A 26,795-nucleotide genomic window follows, 5' to 3' on the forward strand; every position below is an offset into this window, starting at 1 on the left:
TCCCACATACAAAATAGAGGAAGACTGGCACGGATGTTAGCTCAGGGCCAATCTTCCTCGCCAAAAAATAAGTAAATAAACAAAGGTTAAGAGGGAAAATGTGGAGGAAAAAAAAAGTTTAAATTACCACACAGATGCAAGGTATATTTAGTAACTGGACTTGAGTCTCATATCTTTGGATAATTACTAAAAATTTCCCATCAAAATGATGAAAAACTCAAATGGAGAGAGAAGTCAGTTTATACCATGTCTTGATGATGAGGTTTCAATAACGTTACAGTCCCATTATTAGGAGAACGAGAAAATAGACGGTAGCACAGCCAATCGATGGAATAATATATTAACACAGATCTCGAGCTACTGTTATGGAAAAACATGCTTTTAAGAGGAAAAAGAAGACATTAAAGTATAACATGTAAAAAAAAATCTGAACCACAGGTTTCCACATGCACACATCTATCTGTCTGAGGGACAGACTGACCTGAGAAGGGGCTCAGCCTCTGGGGAGGAGCAGGATTTGTGGCTCCGAGTCAAGAGACTGTCGCCAGCTGGATTTCTTAAAACAAAATGCATTCATGTGTAACCTGAGCAGTTTTTAAAAATAAAAAAATACTGTTGCATTTAAATATATGACCGACCATCTACGAGTAAAGTAAACCTGGTTTATAACTTTAAATTCTTCTTCCCTTTATTCTGGCCAGAAGGGGGTTCATCTCCACTCTTCGAAGGTCTGAAAAGATGATAACAAGAAATTCTGGTTCTGAGTGACCTTAGCGGACATGTAAAGAATAATAAAAGAGTCCAAACCAAAATTTAAAATAAAGATATAATCATGGATGTACGATTTAGAATGTGATGTTCCCAGGAGAATCATTTCTCCTGGGTTTATCTGGCTAAACTTCCTTTCAAGTTTGTTTGTGGATGATGGTGACACCACTGAGAATGAACTTGAGGCTGTGTTTAACTACTTGTCACCAACGAGCTCCTGTGACATCTCTGGACTCGCTATTGACACAGTTAATCTCCTTAATTACAGTTTTGTTGATATCTCAAATTCCTCGTACTTACTTTGCATCCTGAAAAGTCCTTTGAAACCCAGTCTACTATCTCTCCAGCTCCATTTGGAAAAGTTACAATCTAAGGCTCACGAGTCACGGGAGAGTGGGGCTGCTGTATTTCCAGTGGCCTGGAATGTGGAAATAATGTGGGAACAGATAAATATATTAGATTATTCCCACCAACTTTTCCTCTCTTGGATCATTGTTGTTCTGCTTGAGGAAGTGATTTCTTAGAATTTATAGTCAGACTAATAACTAATTACAAAGAGGAAAATATATTCTCAAGTGTAATACCCTTCATGGTCCCACTATGCTAAGTGCAGTACCAGTACCTGCACACAGTGTGTGCTCAGTAAGCATCTCCTGGCTTCTCGCACAGGAAAGCAGCACCAGACGATCTTAATAATGGGGAACTAAGAAACCATTTCTATTTCTTTCAGCAAATATTAACTGAACTCCTACCACGAGTGCCAGGCACCAGGTTGGGCACTGAGAGGTACAAGAGGGCTAAGCTTTGGGTTTTGTCCTTCAGAGTTCACAGTATTAAGAGTGAAAATAAAGCACAAGCACTCTCCATCAGAGCAAATAATCAAGGGTTGTCTATTATTTCTAACACTCAACTTCAAATCAAATCTCTTGTCCTATTACATCTAATCTAAAAGCATCCTTTTCTGCCTCTGACCATCCGGTGACATTTGGATTAATGCAACAGTGTGTTCAACATCAGCACTGATCTCCACAAATATTCCCTGGCACCCATAGGTATCAGGCATGAAAGACAACACAAACAACACCAGGTCCATATTCTAAGAGCCAACGAGTCAGGAAATGAAATAAACCCATTCATTCAACAACAAGCCTTACACGACATTTTAATGGACAGCAGGAAAGATTCATTGCCAAATTACCCGGACAGATCAAATTACTGTGGGATGTGGAGCAGGAGGAGGTCCCTTCTAGCTGGTTGGTCCAACAAGGCGTTAGAGAGGAGACGGGGTTGGCTGCGAGCTAACAGGCTCAGGAGAGATGGAGGACATTCCAGGACAGTGAGGGAAATGACACGCTCCCCTGAATCAGGAGCCCAAAGCGAGCCACTCTGTACAGAATGTGCAGAGGCCATGAGCATAACACGGAGAGAAAACTGGAAAGGGAAGCACCTTCACCACCATGACGGGCTCCCTTCAGGCCTGTTTACCAACACGTTCCCAAAAAATGACTGCACTGTTACATATCCACAGGCCTTGAGACAAAGGTGACCGACTGGAAGAGGATGCAAGCCCCAAAGTCGGCTGGCATCCCCGACATTTGTATTTTTAGAGTTCCTGTGAAGAGGGATGACATGGGCATCACACTGGCTCCGGACTTTGGGTTTCTAACCAAATGTTAAAAATGACTCGTTCTCTCTTGTCTCTGTGTGCTCCCCTCCCTCTCTTGGCCTTTCCCTTCTCTCTCCCTTTATTGTTCCTCTCCACCCATCTCTGTGTAAGTTAAAAAACAAAAAAAAAATCAATGCCACAGCTTCTTATGTTTAAATTCAGCCCACATGACATTTCCTTCGAGTTTAATTGCTTCCATACAATTTATATCCACTAGTCACGCTAGACCCCGGAGTATTACCCAGACGCTCTTACAGAGCAGCTCTTGTCCTACAATAACCCCCACAATCAAAGTGCAGGAACTATGGATAAGGCCCAGCCAGAGGACGGCGAAACAAACAGGTTTTTAAATTCACCCAAAGCAGGCTTCGGGCGGAAGCAAATCAAAGCTGGGCACTCTACCATCAGGCTTGAGAGCAGGGACACTGGAGCGCTAGCTGGGACGGAGATCGGGTCATCTCGGCACGCCCAGCAGGGCTGAAGGAGGTCAGATACTTGTCTCTGGGCTGCTGATAAATCCACCACCCAGTGTCGCTTAAAGGTTACATTCTGCTTTCAAGACAGCCCATTCCAACACGTGCTAGCGGTGGTCTTCAGAGGCTGCGCTTTCAAGTGAACACCTCCTCCTTCTTTGTCATTCCAAGCAGACAGAAGTTACCTCTTCTATCTTCCTCTAAACAACTCGGGCAACACTTCTGGCCTTGTCCTATAGCAAAGGACATCTACAAACATCTCAAGGTCTTTTATAAACCCTTCCCTTTCTGGACACTCATTAAACTTCTCCCATTATCTTCCCTGCCTCCCAACAAACCCCCTCCCCAAAAGCCCACCTTTGAAATCTTGTAACTGCAGGAGGCACTAACCAGACTCCTCGGATCTCCCTTTTGCAGGTTTTGGAACCTCCCGTTTTGCACAAGAACTGTGCCTACCATTCTTACAAAATCCCTTTATGCAACATTTTTGGTCCTCCCCACTGTATTCAGATAGGTGCTTCTCTACCAGGATCAGAATTTTTAAAAAAGAAAAACAATTTTTAATTCCATGCAAACTCTCCTCCCATTCAAAACCCATTCAGAGCAAGAGCAAAACAACCTGAACGACTCATCAGACCCCACTCTCACCCCTCGAAGGACCTGGCAAATGTTCCCATGGCTTGCCTCTTGGCCTAGGTTCCCTCGTTGATTTTCACAGACCAACGATTTTGTCTGTGGATCAAGGTTAGAACCCAATGCAGTCTGGATCAGGTACGTTATTCTAGTCTTAGAAACTGACAGATGAAACCCCTTTGCTTATTGCCAATGAGCCACTTCTGACCTATTATAATAAAAAACAATTTCTACACTATCACTAAAACATGTGAGGTTGATTTACCTTTTACATGCTCTGCGGATATGTCATTTATTGCAGTAGTCCAGGTCTGGACACATTCATAGGCATCATCAGTTTATGCGTCACGTCCCTGGACCGACCAATCAAAGCAAAATCAGATTTTTTAAAACATTTATTTAGAAGCTCATATTTACACGTTAGAAAAGAAATCTTATATTTTAATGGTATTAGATATTACTTATCATGCACTGTCCTTTCATCTTGTTCCATAATATAACTTTTTTTGTTTCACTCTTGGCAGACGACTCCCACGGTACAAAACAGACATTGTTTTAAAAACCCATCTGTAATAGGCGTCAGTAACTATGATCTCTCAGTTCAGCAAAGGCAATTCCAAGGCATCATTTGTGCCTCCACGCTCCCGTGGAAGTCTGTCATACTCTTTTTCAGAGGCTCTCAAAACTGGACTCCAAAGAGATATATCCCAGTCACCAAGACGTGGACCAGGCTCCGCAGGACCTACCAAGAACTCTTAAAACTTAACTTGTCACTGATGCTCTGCTCTCCGGGGAGTGTGGACAACGCCACTCAATCAGCCAGGCTGTGGGCCCGCCATTCACACACACAAGGCAAGCTGGACATTCCAACACATGTGCACATGGGAAATCTGAGCCCTTTAATGGTTTTCAATCAATTACCTAGGGCTGGCCAATTATTAGGTTAAATGAAAAGCACTGTGGGAAAACTTGACTCACTTCACGATGGCTAATAATTAAAAAAGGCCGTGCTGGTCCATCTCACGCTCGACTCACCTGCCAGTTTCACGCGAAAGCTTCGACTCGGCTGCATCTAACCTCTAAAAGCATTTCTTTAGTGTTGACACTCCAAATGGTGCCGCATGACCCTGCGCTGACGCTGCTCCTACTGTTCGACACCTGTTAATAATCACCAGCTACTCAATAGTTATTAAAATGTAAGCAACAGACAATACGAAGAAGAACGGCTGCCCTGTGCACCAGGTGCGTGACAGCCCTGGACCTGCCCTTGAGAACGCAGCTTCCCAAAGCCCCAAGCCCAGCCCTTGCCGTCTCAGAAATGCAAGATCAATAAACTCGAGTTTAATTTTTTTCAGTCCATAGATAAGATAACTAAACTTTTTTAAAAGCCTGAGGAAAAAAGAGATTATATTTTAAAAACACACTTGGGTACAGTTGATCTTTTCTTCATTCCTGTCTTTCCTTCCTTCAAGGTTTTCTACTATATTTATGTATATTATGGTTGGATTTTATGTTAAAACGTACAAATAGCCAAATAAATGTTGGAGGATATAATCATGTAAGAATCCATGATTGCCAAAAGTTCTATATGCATAGGTTTCTATTTCACATAGTACTTAAGACAAAGAACCATAAAAGTGGGGACAACGGCACTGGAAAGTGCGTCTTCGGGAACATAAGTAATTGCATAAACATCACCGACGTTTACTGCTTCTTTTAGGATTCTTCATCCCTCCTACTAAATTCACATGTTGATACAACCCCAAACCAGGTGCTCTCAAACTAGCAAAATGCAGCAGAAGGGCCTTTGAACTACAATACCAGCTGTAACTACAAAATGGATCCAAACTCAAACCAGTTTGATAGGACCAAGCACATTTTATTTGCCTTACATTGTGAAAGGGTGAATTGGCCTGGGGCCTCTACGTGCATTAATTTCTGAATCCCCTTTGCTGGGTGATCAAAATCAGTTCCAGCAAATGGAGAAACACAGGGGCCGGCCCGGTGGCGTAGTGGTTAAGTGCACACGTTCTGCTTCGGCAGCCCAGGATTCACCGGTTCGGATCCCAGGTGCAGACACGGCACTGCCTGGCAAGCCATGCGGTGGTAGGCATCCCACATATAAAGTAGAGGAAGATGGGCACGGATGTTAGCTCGTGCCCAGTCTTCCTCAGCAAAAAAAGAAAGAAAAAAAAGAGGAGGATTGGCAGCAGATGTTAGCTCAGGGCTAATCTTCCTCAAAAAAAAAAATGGAGAAACAGAAAAGATAAATGTTTACCTGAAACTACAGTTACATAATATTCTGAACCATAAATTTTTAACTGATACTCTCCAAACATAATCTGCTATTTTTATGGCTGCAATTAAGTGTGACGCATCCCAGCAATAACAGTCCTGTCAGCTACAAACCGTGACAAGGGTTTTACCACAGCGAGGAGTGGAGACTGCAATTTTCCTCACAGCAAGTGACTGTCATATCAATTAGTCATATTTTTACCCAAGTCTTATAACTTGTCTCAGTTATAAGATTTCAGTCCTCATTTTAACAGGATGTTTAAATGAGCAAGTGTGTGGTCCTGTTACAGGGCAGTGGGTCCACATAGTGTGAGGCCCGGGCTCCTTGGCAGAAACACCACAGAGTATATGGGAATTCATGGGACATCCCTTATCTAGTTCCGATGCTTATTTTCTTCATTCTCCCTCTTGAAAAGCTAGATTATATGAATGAGTACCCCAGGCCCCTGCCCTTGACCTACCCTGGGGAAAGAAAGTGGGCTCAGTGGAAAAGCCATTCCCTGGACATTTCTCAGTGCTCATCTTCCCTGACCTCTGAGAAACATGCCACAGAAGCAATCACTCCTCCTTCTTGAAAACGCTTCCTGCCCTGGATTTCACGCACTGCTTTCTGGATTTCTTCCTGTATCTCTGGCTGTTTCTTCTCCACCTCCTTTACAGAGTCTATTGGGACTTAACTCCCTTCTCCTTGCTCTGTCTATAACCTCTCTCTAAGGTATGTCATCCACACCTGGATTTGAATAATCATATATTTATGATTATTATAGTTATATAGGGATACATACAGTTAGATATAGATATAGTTGTCTGGAATACATATATATGTCCCCTGGATATCTTTTTTTTTTTTTTTTTTTTTGCTGAGGAAGATTTTCCCTAAGCTATCATTGGTAGCCAATCTTCCTCTATTTTTTTTTTCTTTTATGTGAGCTGCTGCCATAGCATGGCTGCTAACAGACGAGTGGCGTAGGTCCAAACTGGGATGTGAACCCAGGCCACCACAGCAGAGTGGACCAAACTTAACCACTAGGCCACTGGGGCTGGCCCATCCCTTGGATATCTTTTGAGGATATCGCCTCAAACTCAACATGTTAAAAAAGTTCTCAACCTCTTCTCAGCCGTCCAGTACTGCTTGTTACATTAGAGCCACCACCATTCGTGCATTATACAGCCAGCAACCTGCAATCTGCCTTTTCACCTCTTTTCCTCACTGCCCTTTTCTAACCCGTCACAAACTCCTGTCAAATCCACCTCCTTAATACCCCTTCAGTGATTCCACCCCCCTCACTTGATTTCCTCTCTTCCCTTCCCCAGCCCCACCACAGCCACTTCCTGCGGTTAAATCACTCTGACCAGCTTCATTCCAGAAAGGCAGAACAGTCAAGTCACGGCTTGTGCATCTTGCAACTGCAGTTAAACTTTCTACCCCGCCTTGTCCCGTGCGGCCCACATCACACGGTCCTTGAGGCCCAGGTCAGTTTTGGAGCACCAAGGACATCCATTTCCTGAGCCACAGAGCCAAATCCTCACCTCGGAACCACAGCTACCCCGACAAAGCTTTTCACGCCCAGAGGTCCCCACCAGCTGACATCTAGTTCTCCATAATTTAATCCCTATCTGTGCTCTGCTCAGTCCTGAGGCGGTGTGAGCGTCAGCCAGAAACAAGCATCATCTGGGCTGTGGTTCCCACGATGCCAACACAACGCCTGACGCCGCCATAAATCAAGTCACGGGGACACAAAACACACGCCAGGGAGACACAAGCAACCGTGAACAGTGGTCACTCTGAGGAGCAGACCGGAGGGTAGAGGACTTGCACTTTTCACTCTATATCCGTCAGTTCTGCTTTAATTTTTTGATAGAGTATGTTAAAAAGTCAGCTTTTAAAAATAAACCCAAAAGTAAAATCAAGTCAGTGAAAGTTACGTCTGTTCATCTTAATTACGTGTACCATTTGCTGACACTTTCTACTTTTTGATGGGTTATCACACTTGCTTCCTCAACCTTTGAAAACCTAGGCCAAAAAACGTTTTTCATGGACAAATTGGGAGCAAGACAATTGTTCAGTATATTACTATCTGCAGGAAAGCCACCACAAAGGACTATATATTTTTAATAAACAATCTAGCATGCATATTTTTCTCCAGGCACCATGTTTTGATTCCTGAGCCTGTAGCTGGCAATGCTGGAAGCTGGATTAGTCACAAAAAGCCCCAGAATCTGGATTTACCTACAGTGTTCAGAACTGAAGGGTGCCAAAGCATATTTTTAAAACAATGAGTTCATGAGGGGCCACAAAGACATAAAATATACTATGTAATGGAAAATAGATTATACACAACCTTTGTGCCATAGAATTTGTTTCCATATTGAAACTTACTATTCAACGTCTTAGACTGATTATTCTAAGTGAATGAGACGCGAATGGCTGACTGATTGGTTGGTTGATACACAAAAGATAGTTACAAGGAAGGATGGAAAAACAAAATGATAGGTAGGTAAACGGATAGATGAATAGGCAGACGGGTAGAGATGACAGACAGAACTAAGAGAGAGAGAAAAATGGACAGGTCAGCGCTTCTCAAACTCTCTGTGGTAAAGGACCAGTGTTCTCATTTTCATCTGTCCAGAGCAGTACCTGGTCCTCCTGTGGATGGCTTGTAAGTAGCTCGGGCCACATGCGACTCACCACACGAGTCTGGCACACACAAACTGCCCTATTCCATGAGACAGTCCCACTGATCATGCACTTAGATGTCACAGCAATGCCATTTTGCTCTAAAAGTTTCTAAACCCTCTGATTCCAGGTCCTCGTGGGCCAGTTACACTTGCACGCTGGCGTCAGTCCACAGGCCACACCTTGAGTACCACTAAGATACAGGATCAGCTACTTCACACTGGTATACCACTCATTCTGATTGGCTGAGCATCCATCGACCTGGCCAGCGCAGTTGCCAGACCATGTATCACCCTTGTATAAGAAGGGTGGGAATAGCGATTAACAGGAAGAACAGTAGATGATAGACAAATTAGATAACAGACAAGCGAGACTGACAATAAATTAGATAGGAGCCAGAGAGCTGCTCTTTGTGCAAAGAATATCTCTGGATAAAGTATTAACAATTAACAATGGTTCACTCCAAATAGGCATCCAGGGAGGATCAGAAGATTTTATTTTCCATTTCCCTCTCTCCAGTAGCGTTTGAGCACATATTGTTGTCATAATTACAAAGAGAAAGTCAGAAACAATCCAAATGTCCATCAATTTGGACAAATTGGAGATGAGTTAAATAATTTTAGAGTCCATCCACACAATGGAATAGTATATTGTCCTTAGAGAAATAAAGCAGATATTTATGTACAGAAGAGGAATGAACACCAAGATACGCTAAGTGAAAACAGGAAGACGCAGAAGAGCGGGGACCATGTGTACTGTAGTGAAAACGGTCCAGGCGGGCAGACATTTAACTTTACATACACAGGCATGCTTGGACACACACAGAGTGTCTCTGGAAAGACAAAAGAGGGGACCAGAGGACCAGGGGAGGGTGAAAGCGAGACTTCTCATAGCATATGCTTTGGTACTATTTGAATTTTTTGTCATCTACATGTACGTATTACTTATTCAAAAAAATTTTTTGTTTTAATTAAAGAAGTCTTCTGAAAACATTAACATGTGATTCAACATTGTGACTCAGTGCGAAAAGGCTCTCAATGGGCTTCACTGAAAGTCTAGAAAGTCTGAGAAACTCCCTGAGGAGGGGGCCACCGGCTGCTCGGGCCGGGCATCCTCAGGGGACAGGGCCCAGGTGGGCCCTGGTGGGATAAGTGTGGTCCCAGAATCTCAGTTCCGTCTGTGCCCAGTTGATCAGCCTCAGAGCAACTGAGAAACCATCCGAAACCACAAGAGAGTATTCTGGGAACAACCAGACCCACAAGCTGTTCCTTCACAAGCAGAAATGGCGGGTGCAGTGGGGGTGGGTCTGAGCCAAGGGCAGTCTCGTATCCTACCAACGGAGAAAGTGAAGACCACCCACTCTCGTGGAGCTACATGTGCTAAACTACATGTATAACACATGGGTGGATCGACGGACGGAGGAGTTGCTGTGAGAGGCTCTAACATTTCAGAATCTTAAGTTAGTGTAAAATGCTTACTTCCCTAAACAACTAGCAAGATCTCAACATAGGGGACAATGGTGAGGTCTTATACTACATGCAGATAAAGCTAAGACTGGTCTGTCTCAAAGTTAAGGGGTGAGGAACATGACGTTTGCTAGCGAAAGGTCAGCATGCCCATCCTAGCTGAGGTTCCGAAACCTCCATGGGACACACACTCATCCACCAACCAACACTCACCTTTTAACCCAAGTCCGGCCGGGTCCTTCTTGGCCTCTAAAACACACTGCCAGCATTTCTGCCTCTGTACTTCTCTTCCTCGCCCCTTTCCTCGAAGCCCTCTTTGCTCACCTCCCCACGTTCTTCCCTTTGTCACAACTCCATTTATGTCCGACCACCTCGCAGAGACTTCTTGGAACACCCACCCTTCATCCATCTTCCTGCCCACCGCCTTCAGTCGTGGAGCCAAGATCCTAACTCAGTGTGAGGGGCACAGACATGACGGATTACATTTCCAACCACAGCAGAGTCCCATGAGGAACTCCAGTCCATGAGCTTGTGATGCAAACAGGTGAAAGGAAAGATGACAGGATTCCTTCCTTATCAGGCACCACTGTGTGCCAGGTAGGACAAGCAAGACCAGCGTCAGTCCTGCCCTCATGGAGGTTACAGTAGAGGGCGAAGGAGAAAACTTAAACAGAAGGAGGCAGCAGTGCTCGCTGGGCCCACAGAGAGGCCAGGGGAGAGCCCAGCAGGGGCACCTGAGCCGGTCGGGGCTGGGGGTGAGGGAAGCCTTCCTGCGGGGTTGGCATTACCCTGATGCCTGAAGGGACAAAGCCGAGAAATCATGGCGCTGCCCTGCAGCCTAGTGGTTAAGTTGGGGGCCCTCCGCTTCGGTGACCCGGTTCCATTCCCAGTGTGGACCTACACTACTCACGGGCTGCCGTGCTGTGGCTGCAACCCACATACAAAATAGAGGAAGACTGGACAGATGTTAGCTCAGGGCGAATCTCCCTCAAACAAAAAGAGGAAGATTGGCAACAGATGTTAGCTCAGGGCAAATCTTCTTCAGCAAAAAAAAATAAAAAATAAAAAGTAGAGAAATCATGATTTGGGCCTGGTAACAGCTTGTGCCAAGTTCCTGAGGCCAGAAGGAGCAGAGCCAACAATTCCAGGTGCCCCCACCCCGTAGACCTCACTGGAGCCTCTGAGCCTGCTGTGCGGTGGGCAGGCTCGCTGGTCCAGCTGCTCTTCTGGTCCCTGGCCACACAGCCGCTCAGGGCGGACACCTGCAGCACGCTCCTCCCCGACGCCAGGGCCAGCTCCTCGGAGGAGCCCAGTGCCTCACAGCTGTAAATGTAAGAACAGCTACAGATCCTTTAGGTGGCACGAAGCAGGGCCGTGGGAGCTCTCGGCCCCCTCGCCGTCTCCACCAGGAATAATATCAGCAAACAACAAACACTCCGCGGTGCCCACTGTGCCAGACACAGCCCTAGCCCTCGGCACACAGCACGCCCTCATTTCACCTCCTCAACCTCGCAGAACAGGGCGCACGATTTTCCCTTTCTTACTTGTCATCCGCTGCGCCCAGACGGAACGTTAAATAAAGCCACAAGCCCAGGAAGGAGCAGGCACATGAAGAACAAGTGGAGGAAATCCCTATGGCCGAAGATTTGCCAGAGCCTGCTTCTCACGCTGAGGCGGCTTGTACGGAGAGCTCTTGGTTAAGGTTTTAGCAATTACTGTGCAGGTCGTTCCTAAAGAAAATAACCCAGAACAAGAAAAGTACGAGCAGCTCCCAAAGGGCATCCCTTTAGTAACGTGAGCTCCAGGCTTCAGTTACGAGCTGCGGCGAAGAGCTGCCCCCCGCCCCCACGCCCACCCAAACCCAGCACCCATCTCCGCTGGCTTCTTTGCCTTCCTTCTCCTGCGGTTTTTACAACTCCTCACCACCACCACATTTTAAAATACATGTATGTTTACCGTAGGACATTTGGAACATACAGAAGGCAGAAAGTAGACAAGAAAAATCATCTATAATCCCAGAAACGACCATGTACCCTCTCTCTCACACACACACACACTTTTTAAAATAAAATCAGGATTATGATAGTACCACCCTGTACTGTAATTGTTGAATTTCTTGTGTTATATCCCACTTGTCTGATATTTAGGGCCATTCCTTCGCTCTAAGCATTGGCAAATGACTATTAAATCAAGAAATATAAATGAAAATATAACATATACACAAAGCACACTGAAAAGAAAAACTATAACTCAATGCAAACATGAAACTCTCAACTCTAAGGATAACAGGTCACAAAAAGGTTTCCCAGAGCATGGTCCACAGAACACTCCTGAGTGGATGTTACGTAATACATGATACATGGAATAAAAATGTTCAAAAACCATTTGTGAAATACTGGCTTAAACAAAAATAAACTAGTTTTTTTAATAAGTCATTTTGGAGTGTTTAATGTATATTGTGAAATTCCAAGGAAGACAGAGCGTACAACATAGCCCAAACCTATTGGTCCAGGAACCCTTTGTTCACAAAGCATCTGAATGGACTAGGGTTCCAAAGAATACACTTTGGGAAACACTGCTCTACTGATCTCTCAATGCACTGAAGCACTCTCGGCGCCCACAGACCAGCGGAAGGACCGTCCCCGCAGAACGGGCCCCGACAGGAAGTTAATTATACTTTAGTCCTTGGTCTTCCAAATCACCCTTTAAAAGAAAAACTGGGGGCCAGCCCCGGGGCGCAGCAGTTAAGTTCACATGTTCCGCTTCTCCACGGCCCGGGGTTCGCCAGTTTGGATCCCGGGTGCGGACATGGCCCCGCTTGGCAAAAAAGCCATGCTGTGGTAGGCATCCCACATATAAAGTAGAGGAAGATGGGCACGGATGTTAGCTCAGGGCCAGGCTTCCTCAGCAAAAAGAGGAGGATTGGCAGATGTTAGCTCAGGGCTAATCTTCCTCAAAAAAAAAAATAAGAAAAAAGAAAAGAAAAACTGTCCTCTGGATTGGTTGATCCTTTTACTTGCACCATGCTCTCCTGTGGTTAGCTATTTAACTGAGAGAGGGAGGAAAGGAGAGGGTGACATATAAGGCTGTAATTCCTACAAGTCTTAACTGGTCAAAAACAAAAACTGAGACTCAATGCTGTCTTCAACCTCTAAGCAATTTATTTCTAATCAATTTCCACAATTATAAAAGCAACGGGAAGCAACTTGGCTCTTTTCCCTCTAAACTACTTGACTAATGTTATCTAATTAACCCTCTCAACAAGTCCTCAGCAACGTCCCCAATCCTGACATAAACTAGGTCACCCGCCCTCCAGGCCACATCTGTGTGCCCTGTAAAATGGCATGGATTTCTTAACAGTGGGCATCTCCATGAGAGGATCATACACACTAGCAGCCTCCCCACGCCTGTTTGTTTCTCTGTCGCATCCTCTCGCTCTCCAGCACGGAGAGCTCCAAATGAGCTCTCCCAGCCTGAGTTCAGAAGCACACTCTAATGCTCCATCCGCCACTCCAGAGTTATCTGGTCACCAAGGATACCTAATTACAGGGCCTAATTACGGGCACGTAATTGGCATGAGGCAGCACGGCGCAAGGGCAGGAGCAAAGGTTTCAGAATCACACCATCCTGATCCCATCCCTGCCACTCACCTGCGATGTGACCCTCGGCCATTTACTCAACCTCATGGGGCCTCAGTTTCCTCAACAGGAAAACGAGATAATAACATGTACCTGTTCACAGGGGCACTGTGAGGGTTGTAACAAAGACTCTGTGTGAAAGCATCTAGGTATGGGAGAAGCTTCCGTACACAAGTGTCGGGAGCGTGCTCCCGTGATTCTGGTGCCGTGTCTCCGGGAAGCCCGGGCTCAGCTCCCTGCCTCATCTGGCATAGAGCAGCTCATCAAGAATGCCGACTACTCACCTCTCCCCATTTCTCAATCCCATCTCCCCTCCAACCCCCACCCCACACACAAAATCGGCCCCACCAGTAGCTATAAGCCAGATTCCAAAAAACGAAAAACAGACCCTCCTCAGAACAGGCTGGGTATCCTCTGCCCAAGACGCTGAAAGGAAAGGGCACCCATGGGGGCATCCTATTTAGGTGTTTTAACAGGAAAATTGACTCTCGGTCCCTATTTTAAATTTTAAAAACTGGCTTTCAACTCAAGATCTAGGTTGTCACTCGGAGCCATACCTACAACGGAGAGTCAAAAGCAGCTTATCCTTCTGCCAGGGTTTCTGTATCTGTTTTCAGCCAGGTAGATGTGTGTGGAGACAGGCAAGGGAAGGCAAGAACAAACTTGTACAGAAAGTCCACATGTGCCAGATACTTCAAATATGTTATCAGATCTAACCTTTCAAAATACCATGAAATAGGTATTACTATCCTCATTTGACAGACCAGGAAACTGAGGCAGCAGGCACTATTTTTTGAAAGACAAAAGACTCTTCATGAAAACAACTACGTTGTATTGTAAACAGAAAAAATAAGCTGGGAAAAATAAAATCTTTAAAAAAATTTTAAAAATAAGTCAGAGTCATTTTTTTAAGAAAATTTATTTGGGGCCAGGCCCATGGCCGAATGGTTAAGTTCATGTGCTCTGCTTCGGCAGCCCGGGGTTTCACCAGTTCAAATCCTGGGCACAGATATGGCACTGCTCATCAAGCCATGCTGAGGTGGTGTCCCACATACCACAACTAGAAGGACCCACAACTAAAAATACACAACTATGTACCAGGGTGCTTGGGAGAAAAAGGAAAAATAAAATCTTTAAAGAGAAAAAAGAAAGAAAATATATTTAAAACTTTTAAAATAAATATTTTCAAATTGAAAAGGATTTGAAAAATTTAGCTCCCACAAACATTTCTGAAGAAGTTACTCAAGCATGTATTCCAGCAAAACAAGGGCATAAACGAAAAAAGAGGAAGACATGGGAAAAAGAAACAGCACTTCCAGGTATGGAAAGAAGTAAAGAGAAGTCCCAAGACGACACCTCTCTTGTAGGCCTAGAGAGCAATCAGAATCCAGAATGGCACAGAAAGATGGAGGGATCTGGGCATAAATGCTCAGGGAAAGGAGACTTGATAGAACCATGGGATTAAGAGCCTAGAAAATTCTGAGATCATAATAAAAGCAAGTAATTTGTAAACATATAAAAAGGCAATTAGAAATACTAGAAGAAAATATTTTAAAAAGTCAAGGTCCAAATATGAAGAAACTAAAAGGTGACACAAATTTCAACAACCGATGAGAGTAAAAAGAATCCGTTTTGACTTCAGTTTAGGACAAGGAGTCCCGACACCAGGTCCAGAGGGCAAGTCTAAAATCCAATCTCAATGCACAAGGCAATGAACCATATTTACAGAATTGTAACCAATGTAAATGCTGCCTACAGATTTTCAACTTTAAGAATAATTTATGAATAAAAAGGTCAATTTGGGGGCAACGCACAAAATCTTTACCAGCTATAGGTTCGGAGCTTTGGAACGTTAAGTTGCCATTGACAAAAATCGAATTACAGAAGTGGTAGGCCCCAAAGCTCCTGGACTCACGACGTGGAGCATCAAGAGATATTGTCAACGTCGACCAAAAATCACACAGGTGGCCAAACAGACAAACTAAAAATAACATCAATATCGAATTGGGGAGAGGAAGGAAAAAAACTGTTTAAGGAGTGACACTCTGACTTTCATATCGGGAGGTAAAAAGTTGATAAGTCAAAAAATAGCGGTAAAAGCATATTACATAGGGTTACGGAGGAGCCAATCTAATAATTAAACACAGAAACAGTTAAAAACAATTAAAAGGTTCCCACTGTCAGCCTTGACCAGGTAAAGGAAACCATCGTTTTTCGACAAAAGTCCTTCTGTACTATTGGATTTGTTACCAAGTATATAGATAACTCTGACAAAAATAATTTTCCACCACACATTTCAGAAAAGGCAAAACACTACATTATTACTAAAAATTGGGAGTGGCAGGCAAATGTTATAACCAGAATTGTATTTAAGAGTGGGGATAAAATTTTTTTTCTTATAGAATATGTTAGTCAAATAAAGTTTGTCTACAAGAAAGGAAAATTCTAATGAAGCCAGATCATTTTCTTCTTTACAGTTCTCTGTTTTCTGGTTTAAGAAACACGTATTCATTTATAACCAGAAATTCTTTTAAATTTTAACGTGATCCATGTTGAAAGTCAGCATACCAGGTTGCCAAGAGGGCAACAGCGACACAGCCCTGCCCGACCGACGAGCAGCTCTGCAGGCGGGCAGGAACCAGGTCACGGTCCTCAGGGGCCCTGTTTCCCAATCAACCCCATCCTCCATTGTTACACGCTACCCTGAAGGACCGCCAACACCAGCGAAGGTGTAGACGCTCAGGGAAGGTGACCTTCTCGAGGCACCAGAAAGTGATTACCTCATACAGCCAGGAACAATCTTACCCAGAACAATGACAAAAAGCTTTTAAAGCTTCTTAGACGCCCAGGCTTTGTTTCCCATAAAGCTCATTGTTCAGCTGGGGGAGTGACAAGGGGATAAAGGTGGGAGTGGTGACAACGGAAAACTGTTCCTTAAGTAGATGGCGACAGATTCAAGCTGCCATCCAGGGCCCACCCTTAAATAACCACATGACGTTCCCAGAGTCACATCGTTGTCACCCTTCCCTGCCTCAGTCTGCTAGCCAAAAAAACGAAACAAAAAACCCTGACACTTGTCAATTCTAAAATACTTTGATTTCCGATTTATAAAACCCCCAACTCCTGACAGAATCAAGAATAGGATTCTACTGCTAGCCCGATTTCACAGATGACGGAGCAAAGCAATGGGCAGATTTTATGAAAATTAATTCAGGGTCAGTTGCCATCATTTTTCAAGCATCTACTTAATCCACCAAAATACAACACCTTGTGAGGCTGTGTGACACAGTGTGACATACAACAACTGCCTTATCCCAACTTTAAAGGAAGCTCCAAAAGAAACTCAGAGGAGAGAGGCAGATTGTTTATCTTGAAAGACAATAGCCACGATGACTTAATTTCTTAAATTCCCTTAGCTACTTAGTCAAAAAGTTTCCAGAGACAGCATCACATCAGGCTAGCCTAGTACCTACACGTTTTTCCAGCTGTCCTCTTCGCTGAGGATCCCACACAAGATGCAGATGCGCTCGCCTTTGGGTTGGGGAGTGTCTGTGGCGGGCGATGCGCAGATGGCTCAGAGCAACCTTCTCGAAACCCCAAGGCTAACTTCCATTTTTGCCCTACTTCCAGGAACTTAGTTCTGAGCTCCTCCAATCATTCAAAACATGGGCATAAAAGGGAATTTTTTTGTTTTGCTTTTGCTTGGGGCTCTTTTCTCCTAGCTTTCCTCGGATGTTAGACAAGTCTAGCTCTTATTTCATACTTTTAATAACCACAGTATCCTGATCAAATACGTATATATTTGTGTGTGTATATTCATAAACACAATTCAAGAATCATTTGGGACCAAAAAAGATCCCCCCCAAATTATTGTAAACTACTGGGTCTTTTTCTATTTGTGTTTATTACTAAGTCCATTTCTATAAAAGCCACAAGAAAATATTCAAAATTGTATTTACCTAAGTAAACAATACAAGATGCTAGCTGTTTTGGACCTTTATGTACTATAGAAACTAATGTCATCCTTTAAAACAATATCATCACATTTAGGAAAATCTCATGTTATTACATCACATACTTGAGTTCCACCAGCCATCTGGAAGTCAAAGCACCGAGTACGCGTCCACACTATCGCTCCGTAACCGAGAGAAGACCAGTCGTGGAATAAAATGACCATCGAGTCTGTTTCAGGACACGAGCTTCCCAGCATGGCACCAACACCAGAAACAAGATACAGAACTCCTCCTTGCACGAGATGTCAACAGCTTTGGGATGGGGAAGGAGTCATTGGTCAGCAGCATGAGTCAAAGAGCTGGCTATCATAAACATCGTCCACCACTGTGTACTCATCATTAGGGCCCCTCAGAGCAATCAACGTATCAAATACTAGTGCCAAAGAAAGCCTGGATTACGTTTCAAAAATAGCACAGAACTTCTTAACATAACTTCTAAACTAAGGCTACTCCATCCAAGAAATATGGGCTTTAACATAAATTCTAAGGCAGCTGCTGAGGAGAGGAGCTTCCCTGTGTGGAGGCCACCGGTCAGCACTGGCAATCCTGAACCCAGTGGTCCAGCGGGCACAACTTCCATCTAGGCCATCAACAGCCTGACCCTCGTGACCTCACTGGTCACATTTCAAGTTCCGGCTTGGTTTCTCCTCCGGAATATAATTATCTTAGGGTACCACAACTGAAACAATCTTCTTTATGTCCGTGAAGGTATTTTCCCATACCGTCCAATTCAAATCTAATGTAAAACTCGTTAAATCAAAAAGCCAGAACACACGCAAAGAGAAGAATGACCAGCAGGCTCCTGATCCCACGGAAGTTCAGGTTACCAAGTGAGACATCATGGAACTCCTGACCCAATTTCCACACAATTATTTGTCCAGCCCACAACCTCACCACGCAGTTGCTAATTACATCACTGCGCGTGTGGCCATCACGTCACCCAGCGGGAGCAGTAAGGCCTACAGGCAGGGTTCAGTTTTCCAGCTTGCTTTTCCCAAGAACAGAGAGGCTGCGGACCACCTACATTACCAGGAGTCACTCTCCTCCCAGGCCTCGGAACTCTGCTTTCATTTGTCTCGGCGTCACATCCCAATGGGCCAGGCTCTGGGGTATCAGGCTTAGAGCGGGCTCGGCAGGGCGAGGATTTTTTGCCCAGGAGTCTGTATCCATACTCCAGACTCAGGGTAAAGTCACCTATGCGTTTCATAAGAATCCTCCACAAACTTTTTTTTCCTCCTACCTCTAGGAGTTTCCACATCCCCTGCAAGAACCTCCTCAAACTCTCTGTTTCTGATCCCTTACAATTCCAACACCCAGAGACTCACTCCCAGCTCCCAGATCTTTGGGAAAGAACCGAGAAAAGACACACACCATCTCACTCACACACACGCGCACCCACAGGAACCAGCGCGCGCGCCCTGGGCATGGTCACTCTGCGCCCCCCGGGGTCCGGGCTGACTTACTTGAGGAAGTACCTCTGGCCAGTGGCCGTGAAGGTCATCTCCCAGCCTGGGGGCAGCGGCAGCTCGTCGGTCACGTCGTAGGACTGCTGGCGGAGGTGCGCGTGCTGCTGCGCGGGGCTGGCCGCCGCGCCCGCGCCGGTGCCCAGCTGCAGGGACGCGGGCGACGAGTGCGAGCGGACGTGCTGGGCGCCGCCGGCCAGCCGGGGTCCCGGGTGGCCCCCGGACGAGTCGGTGCTCGACTGGCGCGAGTGCGAGCCGGAGTCAGGCTCCTTGAAGAAGGACTCGGGCAGGATCTTCTTGCGCCACGAGCTGGGCTTGGGGTTCATGACCGAGTTGAAGAGGGCTTCGAGGTCCGTGTCGAGGTCCTGCGTGACGTGGATCACTTGCTGCCCGGGCGGCGGGAGCGGCGGAGGCGCCGAGGCCGGATTCATCTTCTGCAAGGAGAAAGGAGGTCGGATCGGCCTTTTACTTAAAGTCGAAGGAGGGGTCCAGGGGGAGACGAGAGAGAAAAGAAAAAGAGGAGACGGATAGGTGTGCGCCTGGGGATCGCAGACGCTCAGCAGTCAGACCAGGCGGATGGGGGAGGGGTCCCTCCTGGCCTCGAGAATTATGCAACTTTCTTGAAGCCAAGGAGTTACGGGGGGAGGGTGGGGGGCGGGGAGGAAGGGAGGAGGGGAGGGGGTAACTGTACTCGCGACGTTGCTGAACTGTTGGTGGCAAAGGACAGGTCGCAACTTTCCACGGCAGGCAGCCCCCCAAAGAAGTCGCCACCCGAGCCCGTCCGCGACCCCTCGCGTCCGGAGGCCCGAGGCCGGGCGCCCGGGGAGGGGCGGGGGAGCGCGCCCCGCCGGCGGGCACTACCTGGGCGCGCAGCGAAGCCGAGTCGGGGCGTGCGGCGGCCGCGTCCCGCCCGAACTCGCCGTCGGGCCTGGGTCGCTCCGGCGCGTGCGAGCGCGCAGGGCTGGAGCCGCGGCCCGGCTGGCAGATCCCGAGCCGACGCGGTGCCTGGCAGCCGAGGGGCTTCGGCTCTCACATCCCCCGGCCCGGCCCCGGGCGTTCGCGCTCCGCGGCAAGGAGGCGGAGGAGAAGCAGACAGAGCGCGGCCGCCGCGGCTCCCGACTGTCCCATAAACAAAGTTTGGAGCAAACTCCCACTCCCAGGAAAGAGGCGGGCCCGAAAGCCGAGCTGTTGAATTATGCATGACCTCCGAGTCCGGGGCCTGCCCGCCCCCGCTCGCCCCTCCCCTTCACCTCCTCCCGGCGCCCCCCCTACCCGCCCCCGTCTCTCCTGGTCCCCCTGTCCCCGCCCGGGCTGCAGAAGCCCCTCAGCATGCTGGCCACTTGGCGGGGTCGCAGGAGTCAGGAACCCCCACCCTCTCCGGGGCGCGCGGAGCTCTCCCGCGGAGCCCCGGACCCGCATTCCTTTGGGTTTACCACGGACTCGGGGCGGGGTCAAAGGGAAAGTGGCCCGAGCCGGTTTAATCAAGGGCTTGTGGACCGAAACCAAGGCTGGGGGCGGCGGAGGGCGCGCGGCGCGGCCCCGGCGAGGAACGGCCGCTCGTGGGCGCCGCGCCCTTCGTGGGGCCGGGAGCGCCCGGAGCCCCGCGCTGCTCCGCCGTGCTGCCCGAGGGCGGGCCCGGGGCGCCCCGCGCGGGAGACCCCGCCGGGGCCGGCCTTGCCGCGGGAGGCTGCTGAGCGCTTGTGACCATATTTGGTCTGGCGAGGAGGCATCTTGGCTGTTTGGCTTTCAATTGTCTGCTGGAGCGCAGACGGTGCCCAGAAAGTGCCTCTGTCGCCTGCGATGCGGCTTCGCCGCCGGGTGCGCTGTAAACACACTACCTTCAAACCGTTCGTAAATCCTGAGTTTCCTCTCGGGGGTGACTCAGATCACCAGGGACTGAGCAGAAACCTGGTCAAAGCTGGTGCTGGAAAGGGAGAGCAACCGCGCTCCCCCTCCCCCGCGACATCCGCGCGGGTAGTGGGAGGATTGGAATGTCCCTCACGCCCTCCAGAGAGCCTGGAGCCGGGATGGAGCCTAAGCAGGTGGCTGGGAGTAGAGAGGGTGCGCCAGTGACCCGGAAAAAACCGCCCCCCTCCCACCGACTGGATCTAGGCAGGGGTGGAGACCCCCTGCCCCTAGATGTAGCCTGGAAAGACAGCTGCGGGAAGTAGGAGGCGGCCTTGCCCTCCGGAGCAGCTCGGTTCCTTCTTTCCCTTGTCCCCCAGTGGCGGGGGAACAAGAGATAGTGGCAGCGAGGTAAGTCAGGCTTCAGAAAGCCCCTATAGGGGCCCACCCCATTTGATTCAAATAGAAGTTTATGAAGTAAGGCAAATGAGGCCATGTATGCAAAGCACTTGGAACGGCCTACATAGCTGTTTGTTAGATAAAATAGAATTGTAGCAAGTGCAGGTATTATGCCTCAACATTTTTATGAGGGTGAAAGAAAGTCAAAGGTAAAATCTAGAGTTGCCTTGAATGAGAAAAGTTTACAGGAGCGACAAGGCCACCCCATAGTTTTGCCTTGGAAAAGATGGGAGTCTTAGGGGGCGACTCCCTGAATGGCTGCATCCCTGTCACTGCCCAAAATAGAGCAGAGCCCCCCAAAGTGAGTCTACCACCCCCACATCGTCTACTTGAGGATGGGCTCTGCCCACAGGAAGCCAGGGCTGCCTTAGAGGAAGAAAGCCACACAGATCACCTTCAAAGATGAGCAGACCGAGCGGGGCTCCTTCCAGATGACTCTGGAGCCCGTTTCCCATGCAGCAAGTCCTCTGCCCACAGGACCTGCAGCGGGAGGGGGAAGCTACCACAGGTCACTGCACATGAAATAGCATCTTTGCAAGCTGTCATCAGAAGCCACCACAGTTGCGACAATGGGGAAATTAGCTATGGAACTAGAGGAAGTGACGGGGACCAAATGGTTAGTAATTCAGAAGCCACAAGGCTGACGTGATGATTGAAGGATGGAAACTTGAGGCCAGCCCCAGGCCAGGAAGGTCCTCACCCAAGGAGGAAGGTCCTGCTTTGTAAAGAGTACCTCGCTGCTACAAGAGAAGAAAAGGCTGAGGGAACCGTGGTGCTAAGCAGCCAATGAGGATCAGGGCTGGGATTGGCTGGGCAAGGATGCCATCTTCATTCCTTGTCAAGCTTCAAGAAATGATCGTGGAGGACACAGGAGTTGATACCTGAAATGGAAATTGCCCTGATCATGGGATAACTCAAAGGGAAAACCCACAGTTCCCAACCAGCCTGTAAGATGTGGTAGTGGACGATTGAAGAGATTTGCTTCCATCCTTTGAACAATAGCTTCAGATTCAATGACATTCGAGGTGCCTGTGTGGATCGGGTGCTGTTCATAGAAGCAGCAGGGTGTAGTGGGCAGGGGATAGTGTCTGGGGCAAAACGCCGGAGTCACCTGAGGCAAGACTTAGACTCTATTCCTGGGTTCCTCTTTTGTAAATTAATAACAGTACAGTAACAGTACCCAGCTCCCAGGATTCTAGGTTAAAACACTGTACAGATTTTCTCTGTTGACCCATGATTTAGAACGCAGCCTTCAAAGTGCCTAGCTCTACTCTGGACACTGGGCAAGTAACCTGGCCTCCCCAAACCACAGATTATTCATTTACAAACAGGAGACGATATATGGTGGTCTGTGAGACTGCTGCCCTTCGATGGACCACCCTTCCGTTAGTCGACCCCTTATGGAGTCCCTTCCGCTTAAATCTAGACTGGGCAACCGGCTTTCCTTGACCAGGAGCATGCAGGGGTGGAGCTGTGCCCGTTCCCCCACTTAAATCCTAAGAAAGTGTGGAAGCTTCTGCTTTTGTACTTTTGGGAGATCTGAGCCACTAGAAAAGAAGTCCAACCACAGGGTTGGAGAAACCACATAGAGAGGGACAAGTCCAGTCCCCAGCTGGGCTGCCAGCTGGCTGCAGACACATCAGTGGCCACCATAAAGACCAGTAGGACCACAGAGCCTAATCCGGCCTAGACTGTTTGCACTGTGAGCAACTAAAGTGAATATTGTTTTAAGCCACTAAATTTTGGAACTTTTTAAATGCAGAATGGGCATTCTAATGATTAAATAAGAAAATGCAAATAAAGTTCTTAACACAAATCCTGTTACATACTAAAGTACTCAACAAATAATGGCTGTGGTTGAAGCCTCCTGGAGACTGAAAGAATAGATAATACCTTCTATATTCCCATTTTACAGATAAGGAAACTGGCCCAATGAGTTTTAAAGTATTTTCTCCAGCTATATGCAGTGAATTGGTGAAAAAACCTGGATTCAGCCCAGGGTTTGTAATCTGAAGTCCCAGTGCTTTTTCCACTCTCTCATCCTGTGTGAGCCAAGAGTTGCTCCCTGGTCCTGTGCGGTCATTGTGGATCAGTGTGCTACCTCCTGCCTGCCTATCTCATAGAGAAACTCCACGGTTGTCATAAGATAGTCAGTTGAGAGTACACTCCTGCCGATAAAGAAATCTTTCCACTCGCGAGGACTTTCCACTGGAAGTTGATGGCCTGCTCCCAAGTCCTCCCTTCAGCACACTTCCTACTGAAGACTTCCCTGAGTCGTCAGCTGCTCCTCCCTCTCTGTCCACATCAAACGAGTGGCAAGTGCTGCCGACTGATTCTTCCGTCGGGTGTCCCTTGCACCCATCCATCCTTTCCACTCCCACAACGGGACCTTATCTCAAAATGCTGGCAGTGGCCTCCTCACTGGTTTCTCCACCCCCAGTCTCTTGTTTCTGGCCTCCTCTTTTCATGATGTCATTCGCTGGCTCACAAGCTTTTAACAACTGCCCACGAGACTAAAGGTCAGAGCTGTCAATCTGGCACCCAAGGACTCCCAACCACCCGCCATCTTCATAGCTTTCTGACCTTGAGTCCTGCACAGATGTGTCCTTCATCCACTCCAGCCAGGCTCTGACCCAAGCAGATTTGGCCTGCTCCTTCACTATAGCTCTTTCTTGGATTCTTGCTCCGAACTCCCCTCCATACTCCATTGTCAAGCGTTCATTAATCTCGCCCTCTTTCCCCTTAATTCCAGTTGTTCTTGTCTTTTTTCACTCCTTCGACACATAATCATACATAACACTGCGTTATATTACATTTTGACTTTTCCCTCAGTCTCTCTTGCCTCCCCCGTTGGGTTGCGAACAGCTGCAGGGCAGAAGCCTCTTTCATTCCGCTATGGAATTGCTCCTCTGCGGCCGTAATTCTCTGTTAAGGGCACAATGACCCTGATAGGATTTTGCCCGTCCCTCTTCCAGCACCCACTGGTGTCCTCTCCACAGTTTATGAGGTATCCTCCCACCATTCACTACAATTTTGGCACCACGTATGGAGTCGAATCCTGAGCAGGACTGCAAGCTCGTTGAGGACAAGTCTAAAAGGACTTCATTTTCTTTTTGTTTTTCCCGTGCCAAACAAGGTGTTCTCCACACAGGAGTGTCTAGTACATGTGGTCACCTAGCCCAGTGGTTGTGGCCCCAACTATGTCATCTGCCATTTTTGCCTCAGGGAAGCCACAAGCTGCTTTTCGCAGCCCTGTCCCTTCGAATTGCTCACTTGGCCTGAGTGACTGATGCAGCTAAGGAGAATGGTTGGAAACTTGGCTGGGCAGGTAAATGGTAGAGGACTGTGGCCCAGAAGCCCCTCGGGCAGAACCTGCCTGGACTTGTTGAACCAGTATGGAGAAAATTCCCAGGGCAGGGTCACCATTAACAACTGAAGAGGAGCAAAACAGACAAGGACCTTGCACAGATAAGGGTTGAATAATAAAGAGTCCAGAAAACTGCTGAGTAACATTCATCTCGATTCCACAGAAGGGTAGGAGCTGACCAGTTCCTTGACCAATCAAACATGATTCTTGCGTACTCGGAATTCCCCACATCAAAGCGTCTAGCACGGTGTCCAGCGTGGAGCAGGTTCACAAATGCTTAAAGCAAATCGGAGCTGCCACCCATTTTGGTATTTACTCTCCTCAGGTGCAGGTCTCACTATGAGGCTTCTCTTTGGTGTTCCTAATAAGAGCATCACCGGCATGGTCATAGGAAGGTGACTTTGGTAATGGTGATGGTGGATGGGGCTGTGTCTGCCTGGTGTTATCTGTTGCTTCAGCAATGTACTTGGACCAGAGGACAAAGGAATTTCTGAGATTTGGTGTTTACTGGAGTACTGTGAGCAAGTTGTTTATCCTTTAATATTTTCACTATTTTTTTTTGACTGTGGAAAATATTTTCAAACGGAAATAGATAATATTTTCTTAGAAAAGTACACTTTTGAAAATGCTTAACAACATAAGTGTGGTCTAGAGGTTAACCATCAGGCTGTATGGCAAAGTTGCCAAGTGCAGCATAATCTATGATAGGGGAAGGTTAGAAATTCCCTAAAATTTAACATGAGATTGGCTACCTATATCTGACCGCTTAATATAGCCAATGTAGTTTTCGGTAGCTAGCTGAAATAGTATTTATGAAGACAGTGTACCAATTTGAAAAATATATTTTTTATAATTGTTGATGAAAAAAATCCAGAAACAAATGTCTATGAGCAGCATAATTACCACTTTGTTCAAAAACATAGCGGAAAAAAGTGAATGAAAAGTAAGACGCTAAAATAATACAAAAAAAGTAAAATACCTACGTAAAAATAAAAAAGATAAATGTTTCTCTTTACGCACTTAGTTCTATGTAAATCTATAAATGTGTAACATGATGGAGAAATTGACTCTTCACCATCAGAAGCCCAAATTGTATTATTATTATCATTTTGGGTGTGATGAGAGAACTAACCAGCAGTGTTTTTGCGAAAATTTCAAGGTGCTTGGTAGTGTCCATACATTCAAGAACTATATATATAGGGGCCGGCCGGTTGGCGCAGTGGTTAAATTTGTGCACTCCCCTTTGGTGGCCTGGGGTATGCCACCGTGATCCCAGGCATGGACCTACCCACCGCATATCAAGCCATGCCGTGGCAGGTGTCCCACATATAAAGTAGAGGAAGATGGGCACGGATGTTAGCTGAGGGCCGGTCTTCCTCAGCAAGAAGAAAAAAAAGAGGAAGATTGGCAGCAGATGTTAGCTCAGGGCTAATCTTCCTCAAAAAAAAAAAAGCCACAGCAATAAAAAGAACATTTAAAAAAAAAAACAACTATATATATATTTTTTGAGTGGCCCCCGTGTGCAAGGCCAGAAGTTTCAAGCTGAGCTTGGAAGAGGTTGCCACCTGATCGGACATTCACTGGCTGACATGTCATCCAGCTCCTCCCTCTCCCCAAGTAAGTCCCAGATCTGGTTACACCAGCTGTTCAAGCCACTGCTCTTCCCGTCTTATTTGTCACGTTGACAGGAGTCAAGCGTATGCAAGCTCTACTATTCTCGCTCTGTCTCAGCATTGTCCAGGCTCAAGTGAGGCCACTTTTCCTGCCTGGTCAGGAAAGGTCAATTCGTGGTTTGGAGCCCAGGAGAAGAGCAGAGGACCAGCCGAATCTAGAGAGGGTGGAGAGAGAGCCCAGGACTCGAATTCGGCTGCACAAGAGAGCTGACGCTCTGGGCGGGAGTTCAACTCACATGGGCTTAAAAACAACAAAAGTTTCCTTTAAAAGTAGGTATTCGTAGATAATCTCAGATAAGAGGGTGAACGTCTCATATAGTGTCTGCCTCACAAAAAATCCTAATTGGACCATGTGACTG

The 26,795-nt window shown here is 47.0% G+C and overlaps 1 protein-coding gene and 1 long non-coding RNA gene across 2 annotated transcripts in view; both read right to left on the minus strand.

Annotated features, from left to right (window-relative positions):
* The window catches only part of WWTR1 (WW domain containing transcription regulator 1), a 120,422-nt gene extending 100,207 nt beyond the window's left edge, over positions 1–20,215 (minus strand). The window contains exons 1-2 of the mRNA XM_046673942.1: positions 19,954–20,215; positions 19,093–19,526 (exon numbers count right to left, since the gene is read on the minus strand). Coding sequence (XP_046529898.1) covers positions 19,093–19,523 — 431 coding nt within the window. The 5' untranslated portion in view covers positions 19,524–19,526; positions 19,954–20,215. The remainder of the gene's footprint in view (positions 1–19,092; positions 19,527–19,953) is intronic.
* LOC124246044 (uncharacterized) lies at positions 193–4,702 on the minus strand. Its single transcript, XR_006890385.1, has 4 exons — positions 4,576–4,702; positions 3,806–3,893; positions 1,069–1,186; positions 193–730 (listed from the first exon to the last, which is right to left on the minus strand). It is a non-coding gene; the product is annotated as an uncharacterized LOC124246044 (long non-coding RNA).
* Positions 20,216–26,795: the final 6,580 nt, after the last annotated feature.

The sequence above is a fragment of the Equus quagga genome, chromosome 1, assembly GCF_021613505.1.
Source record: "Equus quagga isolate Etosha38 chromosome 1, UCLA_HA_Equagga_1.0, whole genome shotgun sequence".
NCBI lineage: Eukaryota > Metazoa > Chordata > Mammalia > Perissodactyla > Equidae > Equus > Equus quagga.